The 23,914-nt window shown below is 38.1% G+C and overlaps 1 protein-coding gene across 1 annotated transcript; it reads right to left on the minus strand.

The window, feature by feature from the left end:
* Window positions 1–8,623: 8,623 nt before the first annotated feature.
* On the minus strand, window positions 8,624–9,157 carry ripply2 (ripply transcriptional repressor 2). Its single transcript, XM_006792520.3, has 3 exons — window positions 9,038–9,157; window positions 8,877–8,947; window positions 8,624–8,786 (listed from the first exon to the last, which is right to left on the minus strand). Exons 1-3 carry the CDS (start codon window positions 9,155–9,157, stop codon window positions 8,624–8,626), a joined length of 354 nt encoding a protein of 117 aa, XP_006792583.1.
* Window positions 9,158–23,914: the final 14,757 nt, after the last annotated feature.

Raw genomic sequence — 23,914 nt, forward strand, 5'->3', positions numbered from 1 at the left:
GAATGATAATAGGATATGGTGATTAGGTCAGGGTACTAGAATGGAAATGACTTGTCAGCTAAGTCGGCCTCAAACAGTTCCGCACATGATGGACTATCAATATGTGCTTCCTCAAGAAGCAATTAATGATCTAGAAAGATAATTGAAGTTTGACAGTAAGATGTGGAAAGCAAAAGGAGACCATTAATCAAATTTCTGCAATAGTTGTCATCGCAGAGTTTTGATTGACACTTTTTTCTGACACCTTGCATTAAAGGACAACTTCAGTCCTACAAACCGGATCCCTTCAGAAAATGTTTTCCAGGCTGCAGGACACCTTTTAGGATCAAAACATGGGAATGGTTTGTGGACCCCCATTCTTCTCCCCAATTAAGTGCATGAAAATTCAAAAGGCCTGACCTACTAAAGCATAAGTACAAACTACAACCAGTTTCACCTCTGTTCCTCTGCAATCAACATGCAGTAAAAACCTTTTTTGTACAGCCTGGAATCACCATTTCACAGGAGGCAGTGTGGGCGGGAAAAAAGGGGTGTATGTATGAGCATATGCATGCGCTTGGGAACATGCGGACTCAAGATAAGATCAGTGTGCTACCCACGTGTGTAAATTTAAGAGACAGACATGAGGACAGATATATGTGCGTGTGTGTCAGTGCAATGCACACCTGTGCGCTTTGATGAAATTCACAATACAAGCAGGACAAGCACCAATGACTGGCCAGAAGTGCAGTACACTTTGTTGGGTATTGTATCCCTCGGGAAACCCCTTCCTCTCCTGACATCCCTGACATGGAGCATTCCTCTCACGCTGGTGACCCCACATGACGGACGAGAACCTCCATGCCTATAACCAACTGATGAGATCTGCTGCAGCCCTAAGAGAGTGAAAGGTAGAGGTTGTGATCAGGAATGTGGGGGGAAAAAATCAATCTGTTAGGTTTACAGTAGATCACGGCAGCAAGGAGAAAGGAACACATGGCATGTAATCAAAAAATGAAAATCACTCTGATTTTAAATCTTGATTTAACAGGACTGGTCACTCTTTGTGTAGCTACCTGACACCCCTGTTTTCATAGTAATTTATGAGCCTTGACCTGTGAATCTGAACACCCAGCTCTGGCCTCCAAAAACCCATCTTCTTTATGGGTATCATAACCCCTCTTTGAACTGTTTGCTTGCTTAAATGTGAAAACCGATAGTCATGACGAAACTTTTGGTTTCCCTCTCTTTTTTTTTCTGGTGAGGGTTACGGTTAGGATAAAGGTAAAGGTGGGGTTACTTTTCAGCCTTTTCTGGGAACATTACAGCTTGCCCATACAGTTTTAGCCACAGTGCAAACACCACTAACACAAGGGTATACAGAACGTCTGGGCAGCATAGCCTTTTATACATCCAGTTAGCCCACATTTACCTGGAGGACTCTGTATCACAGTGCAGCTCTTGTCATGGTAGAGGAATAGCTGAATGAGAGATTCTCAAACAGGGGCAGTAATTTGCAGAGTGTGTTTCTAAGTTATTCTAGCTCCCTGCAGCTCAGCAGTGGCTGACCCCTCTCCCCTTCTGTCTGCTAAGAGGCCTACAGGGAGGAATCAGCCCAAATTACCTTTATTGATCCAGAGAGACAGGTGAATACCAAGCAGGTCTCTTTTCCCTTCACTTGTCTTATCTCTCATCCAGCATTTTCATCTCCCCATCCCCCCTCTCTGCCTGCAAGAAGAGAAAATTTAAAAGAAAAAAAAGAGAGAGAGAGAGAGAAACAGGGAGCGTTTATGTGAGAGGGAGTGTTCTAACCAGCACATGTTACTGTATCAGCCACAGCAGTGATTTACCGGTCGCATTCGTGTTGCTGTGATTAAACCTGCCTTCTCCCCGTTCATCTTTCACAAGCCACCGAGTGAACGGGAACGGCGAGCGCCTGTTTTTCTGCCTCCAATCTGCCGTTGTCCTTTCGCCCCAGCATACAAATCACTGTAGCGGTGGAAAAGATACTCCATTAGGTCCAACTCTGACTTAAATCAATGCGTGACTTATCAAATGAAATAGGGGATTATGAGGTAATCACCTGACAAACGTTACTGAAATTGTAATTATCTCCACTGCACACATCTCAGAGACGGAAGACCAAACTAACTATTTAAGAGGAGGGTGGGATAACAGGGTACAGAAAAGCACAACTGCCTTTTCTCTTAGATAGCAGTGTGAGCCAGCATGTTCGTGGGGCGAGAAGAACCAGAGCAACTCTTTGGTTTATTTCACTCAGCAGAGATATATGTAGCTACTTAGGGGTTCACTTCATTGACAGATCTATGCTTTAGCTTGTGGAAAACTGCTGCCCAGTCTGTGTGTTTCTCCTGCTTCATTACACGTGTGTCCTCTTTACATCATTTTTTAAGGAAAACTGCTGTTATTAGTTTATTATTACTTCACTTATAGAAGTTATAGAAATTTATTTTTTTTAGTCCACTGTGAGTAGAGATCAGTTATTTACATTTGCCGGCTAAAGCAGAAACCCCTGACAATGTATCCATACATTTTATCTCAGCAGCAGAAAATAGAAGATATTCAGTATTTCCAGAAATTAAACTTCCAGAATCAAACCCTAATGATATAATGATCTATTCCAGTGTATAAACAATTTATATCATTACATTTCTTAATAGGTGCAGATTCTGCATCATAAATGACATGTTAAGTATTTTCCTATGCATTCATCTGTACAGTGATGTACAAAGAAACATCACAGGAGGGACGTTCTGTAAAACTCTGTTTTTATATACATATAGAGTTTGAATTTTACTCCATCATAACTGAAATTCACTGGTTACTTCTCAAGTACAACACAGCCCCCTGGCGGATGTACTGAACTATTACACTGCAGTGCTGCAAACCAGTGGAAGAATCACTTTTGGCTCTCTTGCCCCATCTGTTGGTCAAAAAACCACATTGAGCTTTGTAACTTTCTAAATGCATTGCATTTATATAGCGCTTTTCGAGACCCTCAAAGCACTTTATAGTTCCACTGTTTATTCACACTCACATTCACACACTGGTGGAGGCATGCTACAGTTGTAGCTACAGCTGCCCTGCAGACTGACAGAAGCGAGGCTGCCATATCACACCATCGGCCCCTCTGGCCATCACCAGTAGACGGTAGGTGAAGTGTCTCGCCCAAGGACACAACGACCGAGACTGTCCGAGCCGGGGCTTTCAATTACAAGACAAACTGCCAACTCTTGAGCCATGATCGCCCCAACTAGATTGAAAACTCCATTAGGATATATGCAGCCTATCTACATTATTAAGGGTTGCATTGCATTCAGTCCCCTAAAAATGAAGTGAAATGTTCATTAGAGTTTTTACCAATTTTATGCAAACAAATAATGAAACGCAATTCTCTAAAGGTTGTGTGTAGCCTGAAAAAGTTTCTCTATAGTGTAGTGGTTTACAATTTGCCTAGCACAGGAAAGCTCCCTGGTTTGATCCCAGGAGGGGACACAAACCATTAGAGGGTTGCATCAGGGTGACATCTGCTCTCAAATCAGACATTCACAGCTACCTGCTGAGGTGACACATTAAGAATCAGCAAGCAGCTAAAAGCTTCTTTGTGTATCATCTGGGTGATGATATTGAAAATCCCATCAAATAAACACGACTTCAAGCACAGTTCCATTGGTCTCACTAAGATATCCTGAACACAAATTGCATCATTTCACAAACTTTGTTCACCTCCAAACACTGGCCCTTCAAAATGCAATAACATGACTACCAATTAGTCTCATTCATGTTGCACCTGTTCAAACATATTTGGAAGAACAATTTAATCATGTATCAGAGCATAAAAGAGGCCTCAAGTGACTTATACAAGTGTGAGACAAGAAGATGTACCAGCAAGAACACAGAGGAAGAGGAAGAGGAAGGCAGTGAAAGGCAATTAGCATTTGTGTGTGTGTGTGTGGGGGGGGTTGATTAAGCATACTACTACACATCATATGACAGTATTAAATATTTATTTTGTTGTAGTTCTGTATATATGCACTTACTGTACTGTTTCCTAATGTGTTTATATTACACAGATATAATTATTGACTTTTGCTACATTTTTTAGATGTAAAACAAGTAAATCTTTGGATGGATGGATGGATGGATGGATGGATGGATGGATGGATAGATAGATAGATAGATAGATAGATAGATAGATAGATAGATAGATAGATAGATAGATAGATAGATAGATAGATAGATAGATAGAACAGTAATCTGGCATTTTAATCAAAACATAATGTTATGCTTTACTATTTTCTGCTTTTTTGTAAAACGGTAAAGCTGAAATTTGAGCATAACAATAATAATTATATTTTAGCATTGAAAATATCATTTTCATTAAAGAGCGTGTCCATACTTGTGGATTAACCATTACAGAAACATAAAAAAATGATAAACATAAAAATGACAGAGATGTGTGAAGGTTTGAGCATTCAACACTTTCAGATTGTGCTTTAAAAATTTTGAGAAACTGAGCCAGAGTTTTTGGATATGTGTTTGAACAATTTCTTTATCTAAAACATATACATCATCCCTACCTAACATTCTCCAACTTAAACATTGAGAAGAAAAACTATGCTAGAATTTACCATGTGAAATTCATACCTTAATTCATATACATCCCATTTTCTATTCCACACCATTGGTGCTTCTTGTCTACAAATCGGCCAAAGACAATCTTGTGCATATTCAGGAGCACACAGCTCCCTTTTTGTATAACTGGCTCAACTGTCTTCGAGCAACAGAACAAACAAGAGAACCATCGAAACAACAGATACGAACCAAAATGACCAAAATGCATCTCTAACTGCAACCCCTCTGTTCACACAGCCCAACAAAGGTGTGCCTGTGGGAAGCTGGTTGATTAAGATCAGTCCCAACTTGGCTGTGTCACACTTCATCACCTCATTAGGTGTCTACAATCACACCACCAGTGCAGTCAAGAGTTCACAGGGGCATGCCTCCGCTTAAGCTCACCAGATGAACTAATACAAACAACAATATACCATTAGAAATTCCCAAAATTATTATCCATTGATATTTATACATTGATATTTGAACAGTAATGAATACTGAAGATTGATTAGCACCAACTTGTGACTTCATATAACACAAACATAAACTGATTTGTGAATATAACTATAATCTCCACTGCACTGGGGGTAAAAGTGATATCCATCGCTCCATATTTATGCGTTTCATGGTTACTGGTTGCATCTGTTTGTAACCAAGGTGCATGACAGTTGTGACATGTGGCTACTTGAGGCTGAATATTACTGTCTTATTCTTTACACTCAAGTTCACACCAGCACATGCAAAAGCAGCATGTGTCTGATAAAACAAACTTTACAAAGCCGAGTTAGGTTTTGGGCAATGTTCAGCATTCAAAATCTCAATGGTAAATAACAGTTTACTTTTTATTATCATATTTGCAGCTGCATTATCCAAACATTCAGCTGGCTATAATTTCACGAGGACACACATCTTTCCCTTGTTTTATGTTTATTCCTGGACGTGAGCAGATTTCACACCAAAGTAAGTGACACTCCAGTAGCTTTAACACCCACGCATGCCTGGGAAAGTCCCAAAGCTCCTACAGTTGCAGACAATTACTTCAGTAATTCATCAAAATCTATGATCTCAGTTGAATATTTAGACATTAAAATGAATTTTGATGCTCAGGACTCAGATTGTGATCACTTGCTCTAGAAAGTCATTATTTTACCTTTTGTGATGGTTTATTGAACCCACAACACCATAGTTTTTTTCTTTGTTACCTTAATTAATCAGAGGCCCGTACTAGTATTAAAGTATCAGCGAACAAGTATTTTGCCAATTATTAAACATTCCTACGTTGAAGTCTGTCTATGATATGTCACATGTGCTGGGGTGATGCATCGCCCCTAGTGCAGTTAAGAGCCCAAAATTTGTCTCACCACAAAGGCGTGCAAACTTTGCACTCTTCAGAACACCTACAAATGATCTAAAAAGTTCCCATGGCACGGTTTAAAAGGTCAACACTGGTGTGACTTGAAAAGTTCAACAGTTCAAATGTGCAGATATGTTGTTGAGGTTTTAGCAACCCATACTAGACTACTCATAGTACTTGCATCATATCCAAAGTAGAGCAAGCTCATGAAACAGAACTTTAACATGACAAGTGTCACTTTAATTGCTATATCGCATGATTGCTGGCTGATGTAACTATTTGGACATGTCATATGTTTTGTGGTCCAAAACCCAAGACTCTGTTAGGATTTACTACGATTACAAGCAGCAGTCACAACCTGATACCATAACTTATAAAATAATAAAATAATAAACTCATTCACTTCTGCATTCCAGTAAGGACATCTTGTTATTATAAACATCATCAGAGGAATTTTAGAAGAAAGATTGAGATGTCACTCTCTAAACAGGCAATTGATATGGCTCTAAGTTCACAGGCTTTTATCCTTAGATCGCTATTAATTCATGTTGGTTTACTGGGTGATATATGTTATATAACCAGAAAAAAACACAAGATACTATTGCCATATGTATAGAATGATGGTGCATTATAGAGGTGGGAATCACCATACATCCCACGATACGATATTATCACAATACTTAACGCACGATACGATATTATTGCAATTTTTTAAAATATTTTGCAATATTCAGATTCTGTACATAAAGGTAAACTTTATCAATATTCATTTTATCTAATATCAAAGTCTCGCACTCAGTCTTTCTCTCATTTCAGTTTTATTGTTGACAAACTGAACGGTTTGCATTACAGTCTAGTCCAACTTAACTGAACGCAACCATCTGGTACAATTATAGCTATTCTGAACTATGAAATTTATGAAAACTATGCAGCCCCTTCAGCAACTGAAGAATTTGAAAGTAAATTAAAACAAAATATAATTTTACATTAAATAAAAAAGTTTTAAACTTAATTAAAATAAAACATGTCTTAAATTAAAATAAGTAAACTGTCATGTTTATTGCTGCCAAAAAAAAAGTTAAACACATTTGGACAGTGAAGGAATGTCAGGATTCTTGCTCAGAATAGGGATCAACATGCTCTGAAGTCAGAGCACAAAAACCTTTTTTGTAACAAAATATCGATTTCTGCTGTCCCTGTATCGATACATTATTAGCAAACAAAATATCACGATACTACACAGTATCGATTTTTCCCCCACCCCTAGTGCATTATATGGGCACCAATAATGCACCAATAGCAGGCGGAATAATGGACCAGTAAAGGTTTGCAATGAGTTAATCTAGCTCTTGTTAACACACTCTGCATCAGTGTTGTTTCTGTGCCTACACTTGCTATGATTTTAAAGCAAGCATAGGCACAAGCATAAGAACTGGAACATACATTCAGTCAAACAAATTCAGTCACTAGTTGGTTTTGAACAGTTTAAACAATCAAGATCATAGGGGTTAGCTCTAGCTAAGAAAATACAACTAGTCCATGAATGCTTTTGTTGTAAAGTAGGGGTCCATAAGGATAGAGGTTGGGAAACATTGAGCAGATGAAACACAGTGGTTCTCTATTGCAAGGTTTGTTATCACATAAGCCTGTTAGCACCTTCCACTTTCACCCCAAATCCTGCTTGACTGAGTCAAACTAAGAGCCTAATTTAAAAAAAATGCAAACCTAATGTTAACACTTTTTTGTTTCCTCGCCTCGTGCCTGCCAGATTCGACCTCCTGCTTCATGCTTGCTCCCCAAATATGCGGTGTCATCCAAAGGAGAACGTGTGACTTTATGGGTTAGGTCTGATGCACTTCAGCGCACAAGTTGGTAGAAGTCCTTTGATGGCCCACATAAAATACAGATTCTCTGATAATGTTATCAGTACATTTTCTTCTTCTAAAATGTTTCACCTCCGTTTGTCTCAGCCAAACTTTATGGTCTCTGGTGACAGGGGTTTGCGCCCTCCACCTGTCCCACAGTTTCCGCGCTTCACGCGACACTGCACAGGAAATGGTGCGTTTAACACCCTGCACTTATCCGTGGGAAAAGGGATGTTCAGCGGAAAGAAAGCGGTTATAGCCAGTAAAGTGAATGCAAATATGGGGGAAAAAAGCTCTGCTACAACGTCTAATTAAGGAATCTGCATATATTTGGAGTGACTTGCAGGCTATATTCATGTGAGGTTTTAGATGTTTCAGTGCCAGAAATAAATACAGTAAGTAAGAAAGGCCCAAACACGTTCTGCACTTGCATAAAATCAACCTGATATCTTTCAAATGGAAAATGTCACAGTCTACTGGAGAAGTTCTCCTTTTCCCTTGAACACTTCAGTCAATCAATGCAGCGCTGAATGCTTAATTTGTGTGTGAGTGTGCAGTGATTATTTAAAAAGCAAATAAATCCCAGATAACGAAATTTATTTCCTGCATTTTATTATAAAATACAAAGGAGGTAGAAATGTGAAAGGAATAACTTAAGCTTGGTAACTGGTATTTGAACTATTTACATATAATTACAGGAATAAATTAAAAGATATATATATATATATATATATAAATATAGTCCAATATGACAGCATGCAACATTCTTCAAAGTTCACGAAGACATTTAGTTCCGCTCCTTTTCAACCTCCTCCTCGTCATCATCGTTGTCTTCGTCGCTGCTGGAGTCTTCGTAGGTGCAGATTGCTGCTTGCACCGGATAGTTGCGAAGGAGTATTTCTGCGTCCCGGTACAGATAATCAAAGCATCTCGATTTTGGCCAGTACAACCTTAGAACAAAAAGCAATTGATGTTTTTATATATGTAGACTTTACTCTTTTTTTTTTCAACGATGCCTTAATTAATAAAGCTCCACTTACTTGACTGGATGGATCACTTGAGGTGTTTTCGGATCTTTCGCGCCACTGAGGTCTCCATGGTTTGAAAGATTCTAAAACAAAGAGATTTCTTTAGTCTTTCTGTCAAGTAAGCAGTGCGTGTTTGGATTTCAAAAATACAAACTTTAAAGTGCAAAACTTACCTTGTGTCGGATATTGTTATCCTCATTTCGAAACCATGGCCTCCACAACTCGGACTGCTGGCTCGAATTGCCTCCGTTAGAAACAGACGATAGCCCACTCTTGTTTGCGCAGGTCTCCATGGCTCCTTGTGGTGGTCAACTCTTCGTAAAGTGTTGTGAGGATGTGGGGAAGCGGACAGGAACCGTCTTTTTATCAGGCCCTGGAAACCCGTGCCAAATTGCGTTTTGACGCGTCCCCAAGTGTTTCCATGCGCCACGGTGATAAGGTGCGAAGTCACACTTCAACAAACTACGGTCATTTGGTCACCTTCTGGTTTAATTTTGCATGAAGATTTTTTTTAACTGCCTGATAGTAATCTATTTAAAACAGTATCAGTAATGGTCAATTTCTAGCTATTTATTAATACAACTGCTTGCACAGTTGTATTATGTATGCAGATTGCAAAGTCTGCATGTGTTTTTTACTGTCAATGTTGTGACAGGTTTTGTGTGTGTGTTGCTTTTTTTTTTTTTTTTTTTTTTGCTTATCTGTCAACGTAAATTAAAATTCAAGCACCTATTTTAATCAGCTTAACTTTTGTGAGAGAAAAAAGGCTGAACTCTTGATCCCTTTCTTTATCTCTGTCTGTCTGTGTAGCCATTTGGGTGTAAGGTGTGAAGAAACACGTGCCCTAATGTCTTTGTGTGCTCAGTGAGAAATGGAAGGAGACTCGTGTGCGTCTGTGGGAGGGGCGGTGAGGCAGTTACACGCGCCAGCCTTTCTTGAAAACAACACTGCAGCAGATGCAGAGCTGGAAGGCATCCACTCTTAAATGGAAACCCTTATAATAAAGTGTTGTGCAACTTTTGGAAAAGCCTTTATTTTTCAACTATTTTTAATGATCTTGTTGCCTAATTACCCAGTTTTACTATTGTGGAACCTCTGATTTTTTTTTCTGGACAAAATCCAAAATAATAACACTCTATACACTATTTTAAAAAAGCAAAATCAAAAACAAAAAAACCCACCTGAAAACACAGTGTCTGGGACATTATAACACAACAGCAGTAAACACAAGAAGTTTCAAGATTCACATTCAAGACGATGATGGTCTAATCTGCTGAGTCCGGGTTGTCAACTGTGTCCAGCTCCCATCTTTCACATAACAAAAAGAAATAGAAGAAAGCATACAGTAGAGATCCATTAATGCTTTATATGCAGACATATAATTACACATACAGTAATTTACAGTCCTTTGGTCAGATTCACATATAAAATGAGAAAGGCAGGCACCTTAATGAGTAAATCACAGTATGACATATACAGATATGCTCTGTATATGTTGCAGAAAGACAGTTTTTGGAGTTTTGGCTCATACACCCCCACAGAGGATTTTAAATGAGACAATCAGCATATGGTTAAAGTGCAAGCTTTCAGCGTTAATTTAATTGAAGAGAGCGTATAGCCCTGTGCACATCATATTTCATCCTGTAACTTCTATTAGTGCTCACATCATAAATAAACACGAGTGCCCCTGTTATACTGGCAGCCTTACGTGTCATAACATTACATCCACCATGTTTTAAAAATAGTGTGGAATGTTTCAGATCATGAGCTATTTTTTTTATGAATTGTTTTAGATGAGGACTTATCTTGTTTCCGAGTGTAACCAGTGGCTTGCACCTTGTTCTAAACTGACTGTATTTCCATTCATTTCTTGTTTATAAACCTTAACACTGATACACCTACCTCTATCACAGAAAATATGTATGTATTTAAACAAAATAAGATTTTAAAATCCATGATAATCTCTTTTAATTGATTGATCGACTGGAAGTCCCGTCCATCGCTTTAATGATTCTGAAGGTGCTGGAGGGGCCAGCAGATTTTGGGGGTTGTCACCCCTGCAGTGGTCTTTCAGGTCCTTTGGTGGCCACTCCTGAAGTTTTTGCTATCTATCTAATAGATTTGCTTGTTTTTACAGCCTAATGATGCTCTGCACTTGTACTAAAACCAATGCAGTGCACTACCACTGACATCTCCTTAGGCCTCATATGTCAAATTGCAGTGAAAAGCTCTAAAATACAAATTCAGCTCTGCGAATCATTGTCAGCTACTCTTGTTGTTCCTCATCTTTCTTGTTTTCCTCCACTGTTGGTCTTAACCTTCGGCTAACCCTTGTTGGCTGTGCACTCTGAACTGGCATGCAGTGTGTTTGTTAAATTAGATCATTAGTAACAATTGCAAACAATTCTGAATTGCTGTCCTTAAGGAATGACATCTGTGCTGTAGCTGATTAACTTCTGCTTAGCATTATGTATCAGAAGTAAATTGCTGTGAAAAATGTGTTTTAGTAAGAGAGAATATAATTAGAGCCTTGCAAATGAGATTTGCTAATTGTGTCTAACCGTGTAAGCTGTTTGAGTTTTTGTGGGGGGAAAAATGAGATGAAATTGCCTTAGGATGGTGAGAATTTGTTTCAGAGATAGGGAGTTAGTGCTTTAGAAAAGACTGCCTCATCTGGATAGAGTGCCTCCCCGCAGTGCACCAGCAGGGGGAAGTGTGGGGCTAGATGCTAAAATCATAATGAGAACACTCTAAGAGATGATGAATCTGAAAAAAACTTACAATGCTCTGTTGTGTGAATGAGAACAGACTGGACTCCAGCGCTAAGTGTGCTTATTGATTTCAATCAATCATGCCTGCCAAAGGGTGCTGCTCTTTTACTAAGCATCACTTGGTGAGACATCTACTGTGAGGGTGTCTATGCTTACAGGTGAGCCATGCATGACCAGCATAACATTTCTTTTCCTACTAGCCCCATAGACATCACAACACAACTCTCCAGGGAACCTGCAGTAAGAGCTTGATGCTAATAAGGTCCGCACAGACCCCCCCTCTCTCCTTCTCTCTCTCCCCCCCCCCCCCTCTCTCTCTCTCTCTCTCCCAGTCTGTTTTTCAGCTCTGAAGCTAATTGGACACTATATGCTCTGCGCTGTTAGGCCCTTTTGTGTTTTGACGTCACTCTTTTGCTATGCTTTCAGGATAACAGAAAACTACCGTAGATGGATACATTTTATGTTCTTGCTATACAAGCAGATTAATGAAATATGTAAAAAAAAAAATAAAAAAAAAAATCAGTAAACAACTCAGCAAAACCGGGTTATATGTGTGTGCACACATTCTTTTCCTTATTTGTCATCATAAAGATACTCCTTGCATTTTGTGCAAGTTTTGTATCAGCAGGACTTCAAAACACAGCTGGTAGTTTCTGACAAACAGTGTGAATAACATCAAAAGAGTGACTAAAGAAAGAATACAAAAGAGCAGTGATAGCAATGTGAGATCTTAGTAAAAAAATCCATCCAAAAGATCACAGAGAATTTCTTTCAGACCTGTTACTTTTTTATACCTTTCTCTTTCAACATACTTTGTTCTCAGTCTCTTTTTCTCAGTCTTTTTCACACTCATTCACCCACCCTGCATAATGGTAACCATTGGAGGCAGGTGTTAAAACACAACTACAGTATGGATGCCATTTCTTAAACACAGCCACTCAAAACTGTTCATACGCATTTCTGCTAATCTTTTTAAAATGTTACATGCCAGGGGAGAATGAGCTGAATGACAATACCAGGAAGTGATTGGGTTTTGTGGCTGTGATTTGAAAACCGGATATTGTGTTTTGATTTTTGAGAAAAGGATGGAATGTTTAGAGAAATGATTCCATTATGTGCTACTCCAAGTTAAAGCTAAGACAGCAGGTAACCCTGTAGGAACTGATTCTGTTATGTGATGCATTTAGTAGTCATTACTCATTTTAAAAGGCTGATTACCGCCACATAGGCTCCTAGCTGTCACTCTTCCAGCTGTGAATGATGAAGAGGTGGCTGGATTTGTGGTGACAGTTCAGATTCTGCAGCTGTGGTCCACTCTGTGCTGATACAGATAAGTTGTTATTGGCGTACAGTAGCTTCAATACATCCCCTTGCCATAATCACGATTGAACACACAGTAGCTGCATGTATTACATTTACACCAATTAAAAACCAGCATGTCGCAGTCATAATCATAAAGCGCCAACCATGAGCACAGCTGCAGTCATGGACAGCTCCATGAGCCCACATCTACAGTCATAGCCACAAAGAGGGTGTCAGAGCTGCAGTCAGCGAGAGTGCTTTTTTTCTCTCTTTGCCTGAGCATGCAGCCACAGCTAAGGGTGCACTTAGATGCACTATCACAACCAGCAGACATCTAGTGTACAACATAATACCTTATAAGAAAGAGAGATCTGCCTTTCTTCATGGGTCAGATTAAATGCAAATGCCTTGTTGTCAGCTTTGAATGAAGCAAAACTGAAATTCCCTTTCCCAGAGGACAGAAAAAAGAATCACACCATGCACACAAACACATGCAACAAAGCACAGAATATTAAGCACACTCATACACTCATTGATAGTCCAGCATAAAGCCATTATCCTTTACTGCTTCGAGCCATTAGGTGTTACTTAGTATTAAAGGATGAGCTGAAGATAAATTGAGGCAGATGAAATGCTCACACAGCTGCACAGAGACTGATTTTACAGAAAATATGGTAGCGCTCAGCTCAGCAGCAGGGAGATCTGCAGTATTTTAAAAATATGTCAGAAATTGATCAGTGTCTGAATGTCTCCATATGCCATTCAAGATTTTTTTTTTTATTTATAATTTTTACCTAAATAAATAAACAAATAAATGGAATAAAAATATTTGAAAAAATAATACAATAACGATTTCTTCCTTTTTTTACTTTCTTTCTTTGCTCCCTCATTTAGTAGTGAAAGGGTCAGATGATCTCTTTTTTCTCCAAGTCATTTATCCCTCTTTTTTACAAAGACTTCTCTCCAAAATATTCTTCTCCATGGCAACAGCAAACCACAAACAACACTTTTGAAAGAAGTCATCATTCAGTAGATCTTTATATTATTTGCACTGTAAATAAATGTATTCACAAATTATGAGTGAATACTTCAGTAAGGTGCACAGCGTATAGCTGTCATTCATGCAATTAGGTTGTGTATTTATAGTTCCCATGGTTACGCTTCCTGTGCATCTGTGTTTTAATCACTTTCTTGCATTTTGGGTGAAAATCAGTGTCGCATTCTGTAACACTGGATTAAAAACATGATCTAATGTCACACTCCACTGGTAACTGTACTTTCAAGGAATGCCTAGTTTCTGCTTTTCACTTTCCCGGAACTGAGAAAATATCAGTGTGTATCAGATGACTGCCAAAACCTTCCTTTAAGCCTTCAAAGCGGCGGGAAGCAATGTGGTGGTGGCAGCGCTGTCACCTCACAGCAAGAGAGCAGGTTTGGGTTCAAATCTGCATGTCGGCTGGGGTCCGCTGTGCATCATCGGTTTTCTCAGGGTGCTCTCACGGTGCAAAGACATTAACTGAAAACTATTTGGTGATTGTAAAGTGGCAGCAGTGGATCAGGCTGAGATAGGCTGCTGCTCTACTATGACACTGGTCAAATAAATGATTAAAAAAATACTTTTCTCAGCCTTTTCTTATCTGAAAGAATTAAGAGAATTTTTTAAAAAGTATATAAAAATACAATCAGCTCATACATCTTCACATAAACAAAGCTTCAAATCTACTTTTGCGCTATGCGGTTGTCCAAAATGAGGCCTGTTAGGCTGAGTAGAGATGCTGGATCAAGCCAGAGCATCTCCCATAGTTTCAGAATACATTCCTTGTTTGTTTTTGCACTGTTTGAATAATATACATACGCTTAAAATAAAATAGAATGGTAAAAAAGAAATGTGCGCAGTCGGAACATCAATTCTAGAAACCATAGAGTACTTTCATGTCGTGACTTTTAAGTCAATATTCCAGCTGTTAATACACATTTCTTCAAACCTTGCAAGCTTTAATCTCTAAACTCAAAATCCAGCTTTCAAACTAAATTCGAAATATTTCTCACTCTGTTGGCAAAACCTCACCAACAGATCAACAGTTTAATCTGTGCCTGGAACCACAATTATCATCTGATCATTCACACAACCTGTCAGAATAATGTAGCTACTGAGAAGTTGTTACACGGTGAATTCAGAATTTTTCTGAATTGCTGAAACACTAAAACTCATTGTCTGACCCAAGTGCTCAGTGGCCTGAACTCATTCAGTGACTGACTCATTACCATAAACACAATTTACAGATCTCAGTGACTAATTTTTGCAAAACTCTAAAAACATTATCATTACAAATATTTAACACTGTGATGCGCAAATGGCAAAAGGTACATAAAGCACAGATGTCCTAAATTAAAATTGATCACATTTGCTCCCAATGATGTGACACAACGAATATAAGCCAGTTCAGAGAGCACACAGGTTGTTGAAGTTATTGGTTTCATATCTACAATAGACTGAAATTATCAGAGAGGCAGAATACATGTCATAGACAGGGTACAACAGGAAATTCAAGGAGCCTAGGAGGATGAAGAGCAAGACAAAGAGTAATGATTTCTCATGTAATTCAAGCTACTATAACAGACAATGGTCTTGTTCATGGAATGACTATAAGGAACAGGACAAAGAGTGCAACCCAACATGAGCAGATTCTTTGTGTCCACCAAAATTCATAGATCAAGACAAGAGAACAGGTACAGCATCACTGTTTTCAGTCACTGTGTTTATATCAGCACTGTATAATTTATGCAGTTTTAGTTTTAGTAACCAAGGTCATCAGAGTTAATACTGTACTGCATGAATATTTTTGTAACTGCACATCTATTTCTATAGACTTGCAAGATTGCCACACAAGGGTGGAAATTCACTCAGCAGCAAAAGGCCATTATACCAGACAAGCTGTTTCAAAACAGCTCCATAAAACTGCAGGAAATATAGCAACAAGTTACTGAAGGCAGTCCAGACTTTGTAGGATTCAACACCGTCAGCCTTTCCACCAGCGACTCTGTCTCCAGCACAACAGGGTGCACATGAAGAAAATGCACTTTGAGTGGAACTCAGAACGGGTCAAAGAGCTGCATTTTTAGTATGTGCAAGTAAGTGCACATTCAGACAAAGTATAGATATGGCTGTCAAGCTCAGTGAAATCACATCAGTATGTCCAGTGTAAGTCAATATTGCACATATTATACTCTACAGCACAATGCCGTCTTTCTGTAGCACTTACAAAATGATATTATAGAACATGTTTGATGTAGGATACCTGTTCAGTCATGGTAATTTGACACTGTGCTGCCATAAGCAAATCATATGGTTCCCCACTATTATGTGACTCTGAGGCCCAATAACACAGAGCATCTTCTTGGGTCTTGCATTGTTGTTCAGAATGGTTACAATTATGGGCAATTATTGCCGAGCACCATCCACCTCCCTTTCCTCAACCTAATATGGGAGTTTTTCTTGTATGGTAGTGGAAGAGATATGACAAGGTTACGCCAGAGTAAATCTCCTATTGGTGACTTAGGTTTGGAGCTGTGTCAAGGCTGGATACACCAGACGGTTCTGTCCCCATTGGCTGGTGTAGGGGAGTATGTGCTGCGGCCTGACCCAGCCCAAAGACACGATAAAGCCAAATGACAGTCCAATTCACGGTGTATTGTAGGCTATACACTGCAACTATGCAAACCACTATGTTTTTTTAATGTATATACAGTAAATTTAAAACCCACTAACTAATGTTTTTTTTTCTATAATGCAATGCAAAATGCACTTGCTGGACTGTAAACAGCAAACATTTCTCTTGCAGCTATATACCTTGAACATTCTTCTTTTCATCTACTCATCTTTTCTTTATATAGTTTGAAATGACTGCTCAGTTGTGCTTTTATTGTGACTGTCCTGTTTATGATCTGTTGCCATTGTTGCCTTTGAACAAGGTTTTAAGGCGAGTGTTTGACTTTGCGAGAAATGCCGGAGCTTTTTTATAATGCCGTTTGAAAACGTTGTTTTGTATTAGTAGTGGAAGGTTTCAAGAAAAGTGTTTTAGCAGTTCAGAAAAAAATTTAACTGTAACAGAATAAAACATATAGCAAATGTTTAGGTTTTATATGTATTGTATATTTTGTAGGATTTATATATCCCACACTATAACTCATGAAAGAGACCAATTTCACTTCTTTTTTTTTCATATAACATAATTTTAAAAAGTAAACATAATACCCTGTGGGAAAATATGAGATACTTTCAGCAATAATGAGCCATTTCTTTTTGGATAGTTTATCATTTGTAGAAGAAAATCTCTACAAAAAACACCTTTCTTTATCTTACTCTTCCTCCGCTGCCTCTTCATTTTTTTCCCCCATCCATCACTGGTAACAAGCTTCAACTTGCCCTTGCGTGCAACTCTGAACTTACCTTAAATTGCATCTGTAGCAACCAGTCTGACCAATTTTGAGTTGTGCTCTAGAAATGAGTCTGCACTGTAGTTCAGTTTAACTTCTGTCTCCTTTGGTTAACATTTATCAACACAAGTGTATCACTGTGAAAAAGTATTTAAGAGATAAGAATGTGTTCAGAGCGCTGACCAAAAAAAAATCTTGTTGTACTGAGTGAAATTGTTTATTTATTTATTTATTTTGTCAAAACTGGATGATATGAGAATAGCTGTAATTTATTATTCTAGAGTCAATAAAAAGGGGCAAAGCAAGCTTATATGGTTTGTTGACTATTTAAAGTTCTTTGATCCTTTAAGCCAAATAGAGGAATTGGCCCCCACATAGAGTATACATTGTGTAATACATGCTATGTAGGGTTGGTTCCAGCTACATACCTGTCCTTGAGTAAATTCAGAGAAAACTAATAAAGAATTTACAAGGAGGAGTTTTATATGCTAAGCCATGCTGCATACAACTCTGATGTTGTTTTCAACATCAGAGTTCCGTCCAGGGTGTTATAGCTACATTTACCTTTCTTCTGCTTCTTCTTCTTAAGATGCAGTGTGCCCCAACTTGCCACACTAGATTTGCTAAAAGGATTTCAGGACATACTCCCTTTGACCTTTGCTCTCCATTCTGTGTTGAGAATGTCATCTCTGTTTATCCTGTTTTAAGGTAGATAACATGCCTTTCTGTAAAAGCAGAGTGGGAGCAGATGTGACTCCTGATTCAATTTCTAAAGAGGAGATGCTAACATTGATACCATCTTTAGGCTTTCAGCTCAACTGTTTGTTGAGGAACAAAGTCTTATGGGTTCATATTATATTAGAGAGGTAATCTATGAAGAGGTGGATGAGTGGCTGAGAGGAAAATGTACTTTTTATTTGATTCATAAATTCAGAACACTATGGGGTTTTTTTTTGCAATGCTTTCTACCAAACGAATCATATCCGGAAAACACGACTGATAATGTAAATGGCTACATTGTAACCATGCACTCTTTAAGTTAAAGTAACTTTTACTTTACCTCCTGCAAAATGCTACATAGTACATTGTTTTGTGCTTGTATAGTGAGACCATTTCTGTGTGCAGTGTCATCTAAGAATATTGAATGATCAGTAATTATCAAGGTGTGGAAAAAAAAAATCATGCATGCTTTATCCATCAGGTGCTCAGTGTCAGTTTAATCAAAGCTATCTGGTAGCTTCACGCGTAGCTTCCTGCACCTGCAAACCAATAATCTAATGCTAGAAAATCATTTAAGATTCTCATGCTCATGTTATGTGTATTCTGTGAGCTCTAGGCTATGTTCTGAGAATAGCTATGTAGAAGGTCGAACTGATCCACATCCCCACTTAATTGTGGAGTGTTCCCTTGGAAACCATCTGATGGGGTAAAATGTACTGTAAAAAAGACATGATTCAGAGAAAAATATGAGGAAAAACATAAAAATAAAATCAATCACAAGCAATAAATTTGTGCATCAGAACCTCAGATGTTATAGGGTGAAAAAGTGAGATTGTTCCTGTGTGGCTATACTTATATGGCTTTTTATTAAAGTACTATGGATAATAGGGGATAACATAGGGGTAATAAGTGTTTGCAAATGAAATTGTCTGTTTATCTACAGTTTGCGGTGTTTTAAATGCACTAAAAGATTTAGAATCGTCTTAACCTTTTTCGTGGTCTATCTGTTTTGCTAGTGTTACCCTTTTTTCTCTTTTCTGTCATCATTATTTCAGTTACTGACCCTCAATCACAGATGGAAAAATAAAAAACAAGGATAAATCGCTGGGCAAGTGTGAAGATGAAGGTGCTCTGCTTGTCTTTCTGCTCTTCGCTGTGGTAAACTCTTGCAATACAACTCTTACAATAACGATTTAGAAAGACTCACCCAGAGCTGATGCACTTAAAAATACCCCTCATCAGAGACAATTTAGATGACAAAGGAGAAACTGAGAATTTTTGAGGATGATTTTGGAGTCCCTAACCAACCTTAATGAGAAGTGTGAGTTTGAAAATGGGTTTGTGTTTGTGCAACAAGCATGCCCCTATATCTCCAGTTGGTACCCCAGCCTCAGTCAATCCCACAAGTCTTGCAGAGCTCGAAACTGAGAATCAACCAGACAGTGTGATGCAATAAACAAAAAAAGTTGTGACTAAAGATAAAAGAGAGAAAGCTGAACTGCCGGTCCTGATCTCGAAGAGCCTGGATAAGAACTCACTGCTGGTGAGTGAAAGGCATGAATTCATCTTAGCAACAGTAGCAGAGTTATGCATTGCACGTAGCGGCAATGCTGATACAAAGCCATGAATATTTCACAGTATCTGTTTAGGAGTCTTCAGTGTTCCTATTTCTGTGGATGGACAGCTGCAGAGCAGTCAAAGCAGTCAGAGCAGTGGGTGGTAGTAGCTTTAAAGCTTCAGCAGAGTGTGACTAGAATGTTATCAGGCAAATTGAAGGAAATTGAAGTGATTAGAAGTGATAAATGCAGCAGTAATTTTGTTCTGCCTGGTGATGCTGTCTGCTGTGTACTTTTACATTATGCATTGTTGGCTGTCAATTTCACGTAATGATGTGTAAATGCAATGTAGCTGTGAAAAAGTCCAGAGGAACAAAAGCATCAAACTAAATATATCCATTCACAACAGCACTGGACACATAAATGCATTTCATTTTAGTGTTTACACTGTATTTCTTTAACCCTCTCCCACATACATATTTTATGAGTTTTTTTTACTCAGAAGTACCACTGCAGGACTTGGTTGTGCATTAGCAACAAAAAGTTTAATTTGAGCCAGAGAGGGTTAGATAGATTTTATTTTTAATCATGGATTAGAATATTTTAGCTTTACTAGTATATTTTATGTTTAAAATGCTGAACCTTAAACCATACAGCACTCCTACCTACAGCATCTTTTGTCATGAGTCACATACCTAGTTACCGGGGTCATTTACATGTCTCAGAGGACTGCAGCCGTTTTAGGGGAGATCAAGTGTAACGTTCAAAGCAAGACCTTTTACCTTTAAACACTATCTTTAACTACAGGTTAATTGTAGTCATTACTGAATAGCTCATCATTAAATCAATCAATGTACAAATCTGACCTCAGGATACCAATCTGATTGGTCTCTGAATACCAGCCGTTATTATAAATAATAGGCTATAGTTTTGGTAAAAATCCAACCACATCAGTAAAACTGTCACTGCAATTATAGCGAGGACTGCTATAATTGCTCCGGGTTTCTCCTACAGTCCGAAGACCTACATTTAGTGGGGTTAGGTTAACTGGTGATTCTAAATTGCCCTTATGTTGAATGTGAAGGTGAATAGTTGTCTGTCTCTCTGTGTTATTAATCCTGGAAACCTATAATGGTGTACCCTGCATCTCACTCTAATGGCAGCTGGTATAGGCTCCATACACTCCTCAGTCAGTCAGTTAGTCAGACAGACAGACAGACAGTGGTACAATGAGTGTTCACACTATCAAACTAACTGACAGGTCCTTAAACGATTGCACTGCAAGCAACCACTGGACACACTTCCTTTGATCAAAGCTTTTCAAATGTTCCATGTGAAAACACCACAGCATAATATCTTCCATTGTTGCTGAAAGAGAACAAAGCAAGCTTTGAGAAACTGTCTGAAATATGCATTATTGATCCACAGATGAATACGAGACGAAAAGAAAAAGAAAACGGTGGACATTAAGCTTTGATATGTCTTTTTCACTGAACACGGCTTTTAAAATCCTTGGTACTGATTTATGTTAAGGTTTAAGGTTCATCACAAATGACGACCCAATTGCAAACACATTAGAGGCAGACAAGCAGCTATAGCAAAAACAAAGGTGAGTTTTAATAGAAAGCTGTTTAAAACTCTTGAGTTACCATGAAAACATTAAACTTATGAAGAGTAAAGTCTAAAAAAATAACACAGTGGTGAAGAACTCGGGCAGCCAAACAGGCAGATTAAGGACTGAGGAAAGAGGTAAAAAAAATTAGACTGAAACAGACAATCAGAGGGGTGGGAGAAATAATTGAAACAACACAACCAAAAACAGACATCAACACTTTGTTTCTTTTTTTGTAGTTTTTCAGTTCAGAGCATTTCCCTCATTCAGGATAAAACAAATCTATAAAAATGCAAATTACTCCTTAACACCTCCACCATTTGCCTGCAGCCTCAGGGCCCACCCTCTGTAACTGGAGGCATCAGTCACTCTGTAGGATCTCTTGGTATATGCTGGGGGAAAACAATGGCACATCAACACTTGTGAAATGTGTCTTTGTTAATCAGGACACTAAACCCAGTGTACAGTCTGTAAATGAGCAAACTATGCACTCAGTTTTGAACCAAACAAAACTGAATGTTTCTTCTTTACTTACCTGTTTTGCACTCTGCACATATGTCCCTATTACATTAAATCATTAGTAAATGAATTAAACTCTGGTCCTCTCCCATGTGTGTCTTGTCTTATCTGCTCTGCTCCCTTAAGTTTCCCCTCACTGTCTCTCATGGCAGATGGCTGTCCCTCCCTGAGCCTGGTTCTGCAAGATGTTTCTTCCCATTAAAAGAGATTTTTTCCTTTCCCACTGTCGCCAAGTACATGCTCATAGTGTGTCCTCTGATTGTTGGGGTTTCTCTCTAATATTATAGGGTCTTAACCCTACAGTATAAAGTGGTTTGAGGTGACAGTTATTGTTATTTAGTGCTATATAAATAGAACTGAATTTAACTTAAAAGTGCTAGGTTGTTGGAAATGTGAAAATACTTCAAACCCCTTGCCTGCACTGGCATAATATTTTCAACACTAATGGCACCAAGATTTTAATATATATGCATTTGTGATCATTCTGGTGATTGTAATTTTCATAATGTGAACAATTCATTTTGGTGGACCACGAGGGCACGAAAGCTTACATAAACTGGCTGAAATGCATCTGCTTAAGAGGTACTTCATAAATTAAAGTAATGTGGGACTAATGAAGAAGGTTGCCTGATTTATTTAAAGATGAAAAGAAGGATTTACATGAGGTTGCGTTTCAGGGTTTTAATAAACATTTTTTAACTCACTAAGTAACATCCTAACATTTTGAAATTTTCTTTGGTACAATTAGGTTCTGAGTCATTAATCACGGTGGCTCTGTTCACAGTCTTTCAGCAGTTCAACAATCCTTCATTAAACTAAGATGCAAGTCGGAGTGTGTATCCCATCAGTAGTCCTGGTGGGTGGGAGATTAATAAACTTGGCCAATATTTTTCATAAAACATTATTTATCAATAATGAGTCAAAACAGATAAGAGCCATTTCTGAGTACTAAGATATGATGTTGAAGTACAGGAAAGATACTGGCTGATCAAATTACACAGTCCTATATATATATATATATATATATATATATATATATATATATATATATATATATATATATATATATATATATATATATATATATGCAGCATATTTTATCTGTTCTGCCTGTTTTAAACTTTGAAATTGGCATCACAGTTTGAATTGGACTATTTCCAATGAATGCCTTTAATGATTTTCTTTTGAGAAAAATAAATAAATAAAATTCTTGAATAACTTTTAAGACACTGTACTGCAATGTGGGCATGCCAAAGTACATAATTGTGAAGCATATTGAAAATTGGCACTTTGGTATAATTACTGAGCGAAAAGATAAGAACAAATCAGGGAACTGAATAAAATTAATATCTAGCCAGCATAATTAAATTCTACATCGTAATAATAGCTTATTTTAGTTCCTCATGTTTGTGAGCCCACACACTGACCCCTAATGAATCATTCCAGATGAGCATTAACATGTAATTACCTTTTGTCTCATTTGACAAATTTTGTCCTATTCCAAAATGTTATGATGGATCATTATAGTATTACCAGGCTATTTAGCTGCGTTGGGCTTACACTGTAAATCTACTTCGTGCTTTATTCAATTCATAACACCGTAAATTATTATTCTCCTCCAAACCATCAATTATACTTTATATAATGACTCTGGTTTGTCACGTTTAGGCTAAGGGAAAGGTGCACCAGTTTTGCAGTAGGGGAGACCGGGGATAGTTGTAACGTGGGTCAGTTGTAACACTTCCAATTTCTCCAATCAGGGCTAAGTTTCAAATGATGTGACTCATCCTGTGCATGCCCAATTCAGTTCTGCTATCACATGTGAAAAACCAGCACATTTTGTCAAACACAGCCAATTTAACACGAAAAAAAGTAATTTGTATGCCAAAAAGTAAGTTTTTCTACTTTATTTCAATTTCTAATAGCATTATCTGCTTTGCAGTTAAACTCATCAAACTTAAATTGTGTTATTTGTATGCCTATGGGGATATATTCTGTGTAGGTCTTTAGTGCTAATGTTTTAGCCGTTGGCTGTAATGTTAGCTTGTTCATGGCTATAGGAGTCTGGGTCAGTTGTAACAGCAACAGTCTGGGTTAGTTGTAACAATAATGCAGATGTTACAACTTACCACA

The sequence above is a fragment of the Neolamprologus brichardi genome, chromosome 15, assembly GCF_056152115.1.
Source record: "Neolamprologus brichardi isolate AB-2024 chromosome 15, ASM5615211v1, whole genome shotgun sequence".
Classification (NCBI taxonomy): domain Eukaryota; kingdom Metazoa; phylum Chordata; class Actinopteri; order Cichliformes; family Cichlidae; genus Neolamprologus; species Neolamprologus brichardi.

What these genes read in the sequence shown, in the direction of transcription:
- ripply2 (XM_006792520.3), bottom strand. Translation starts at nt 9,157, where the DNA reads ATGGAGACCTGCGCAAACAAGAGTGGGCTATCGTCTGTTTCTAACGGA. An exon ending in ATAACAATATCCGACACAAG is followed by an intron (nt 8,948 to 9,037) that starts GTAAGTTTTGCA and finishes TCTTTGTTTTAG; the next exon opens with AATCTTTCAAACCATGGAGA. An exon ending in CAAGTGATCCATCCAGTCAA is followed by an intron (nt 8,787 to 8,876) that starts GTAAGTGGAGCT and finishes TTTTGTTCTAAG; the next exon opens with GTTGTACTGGCCAAAATCGA.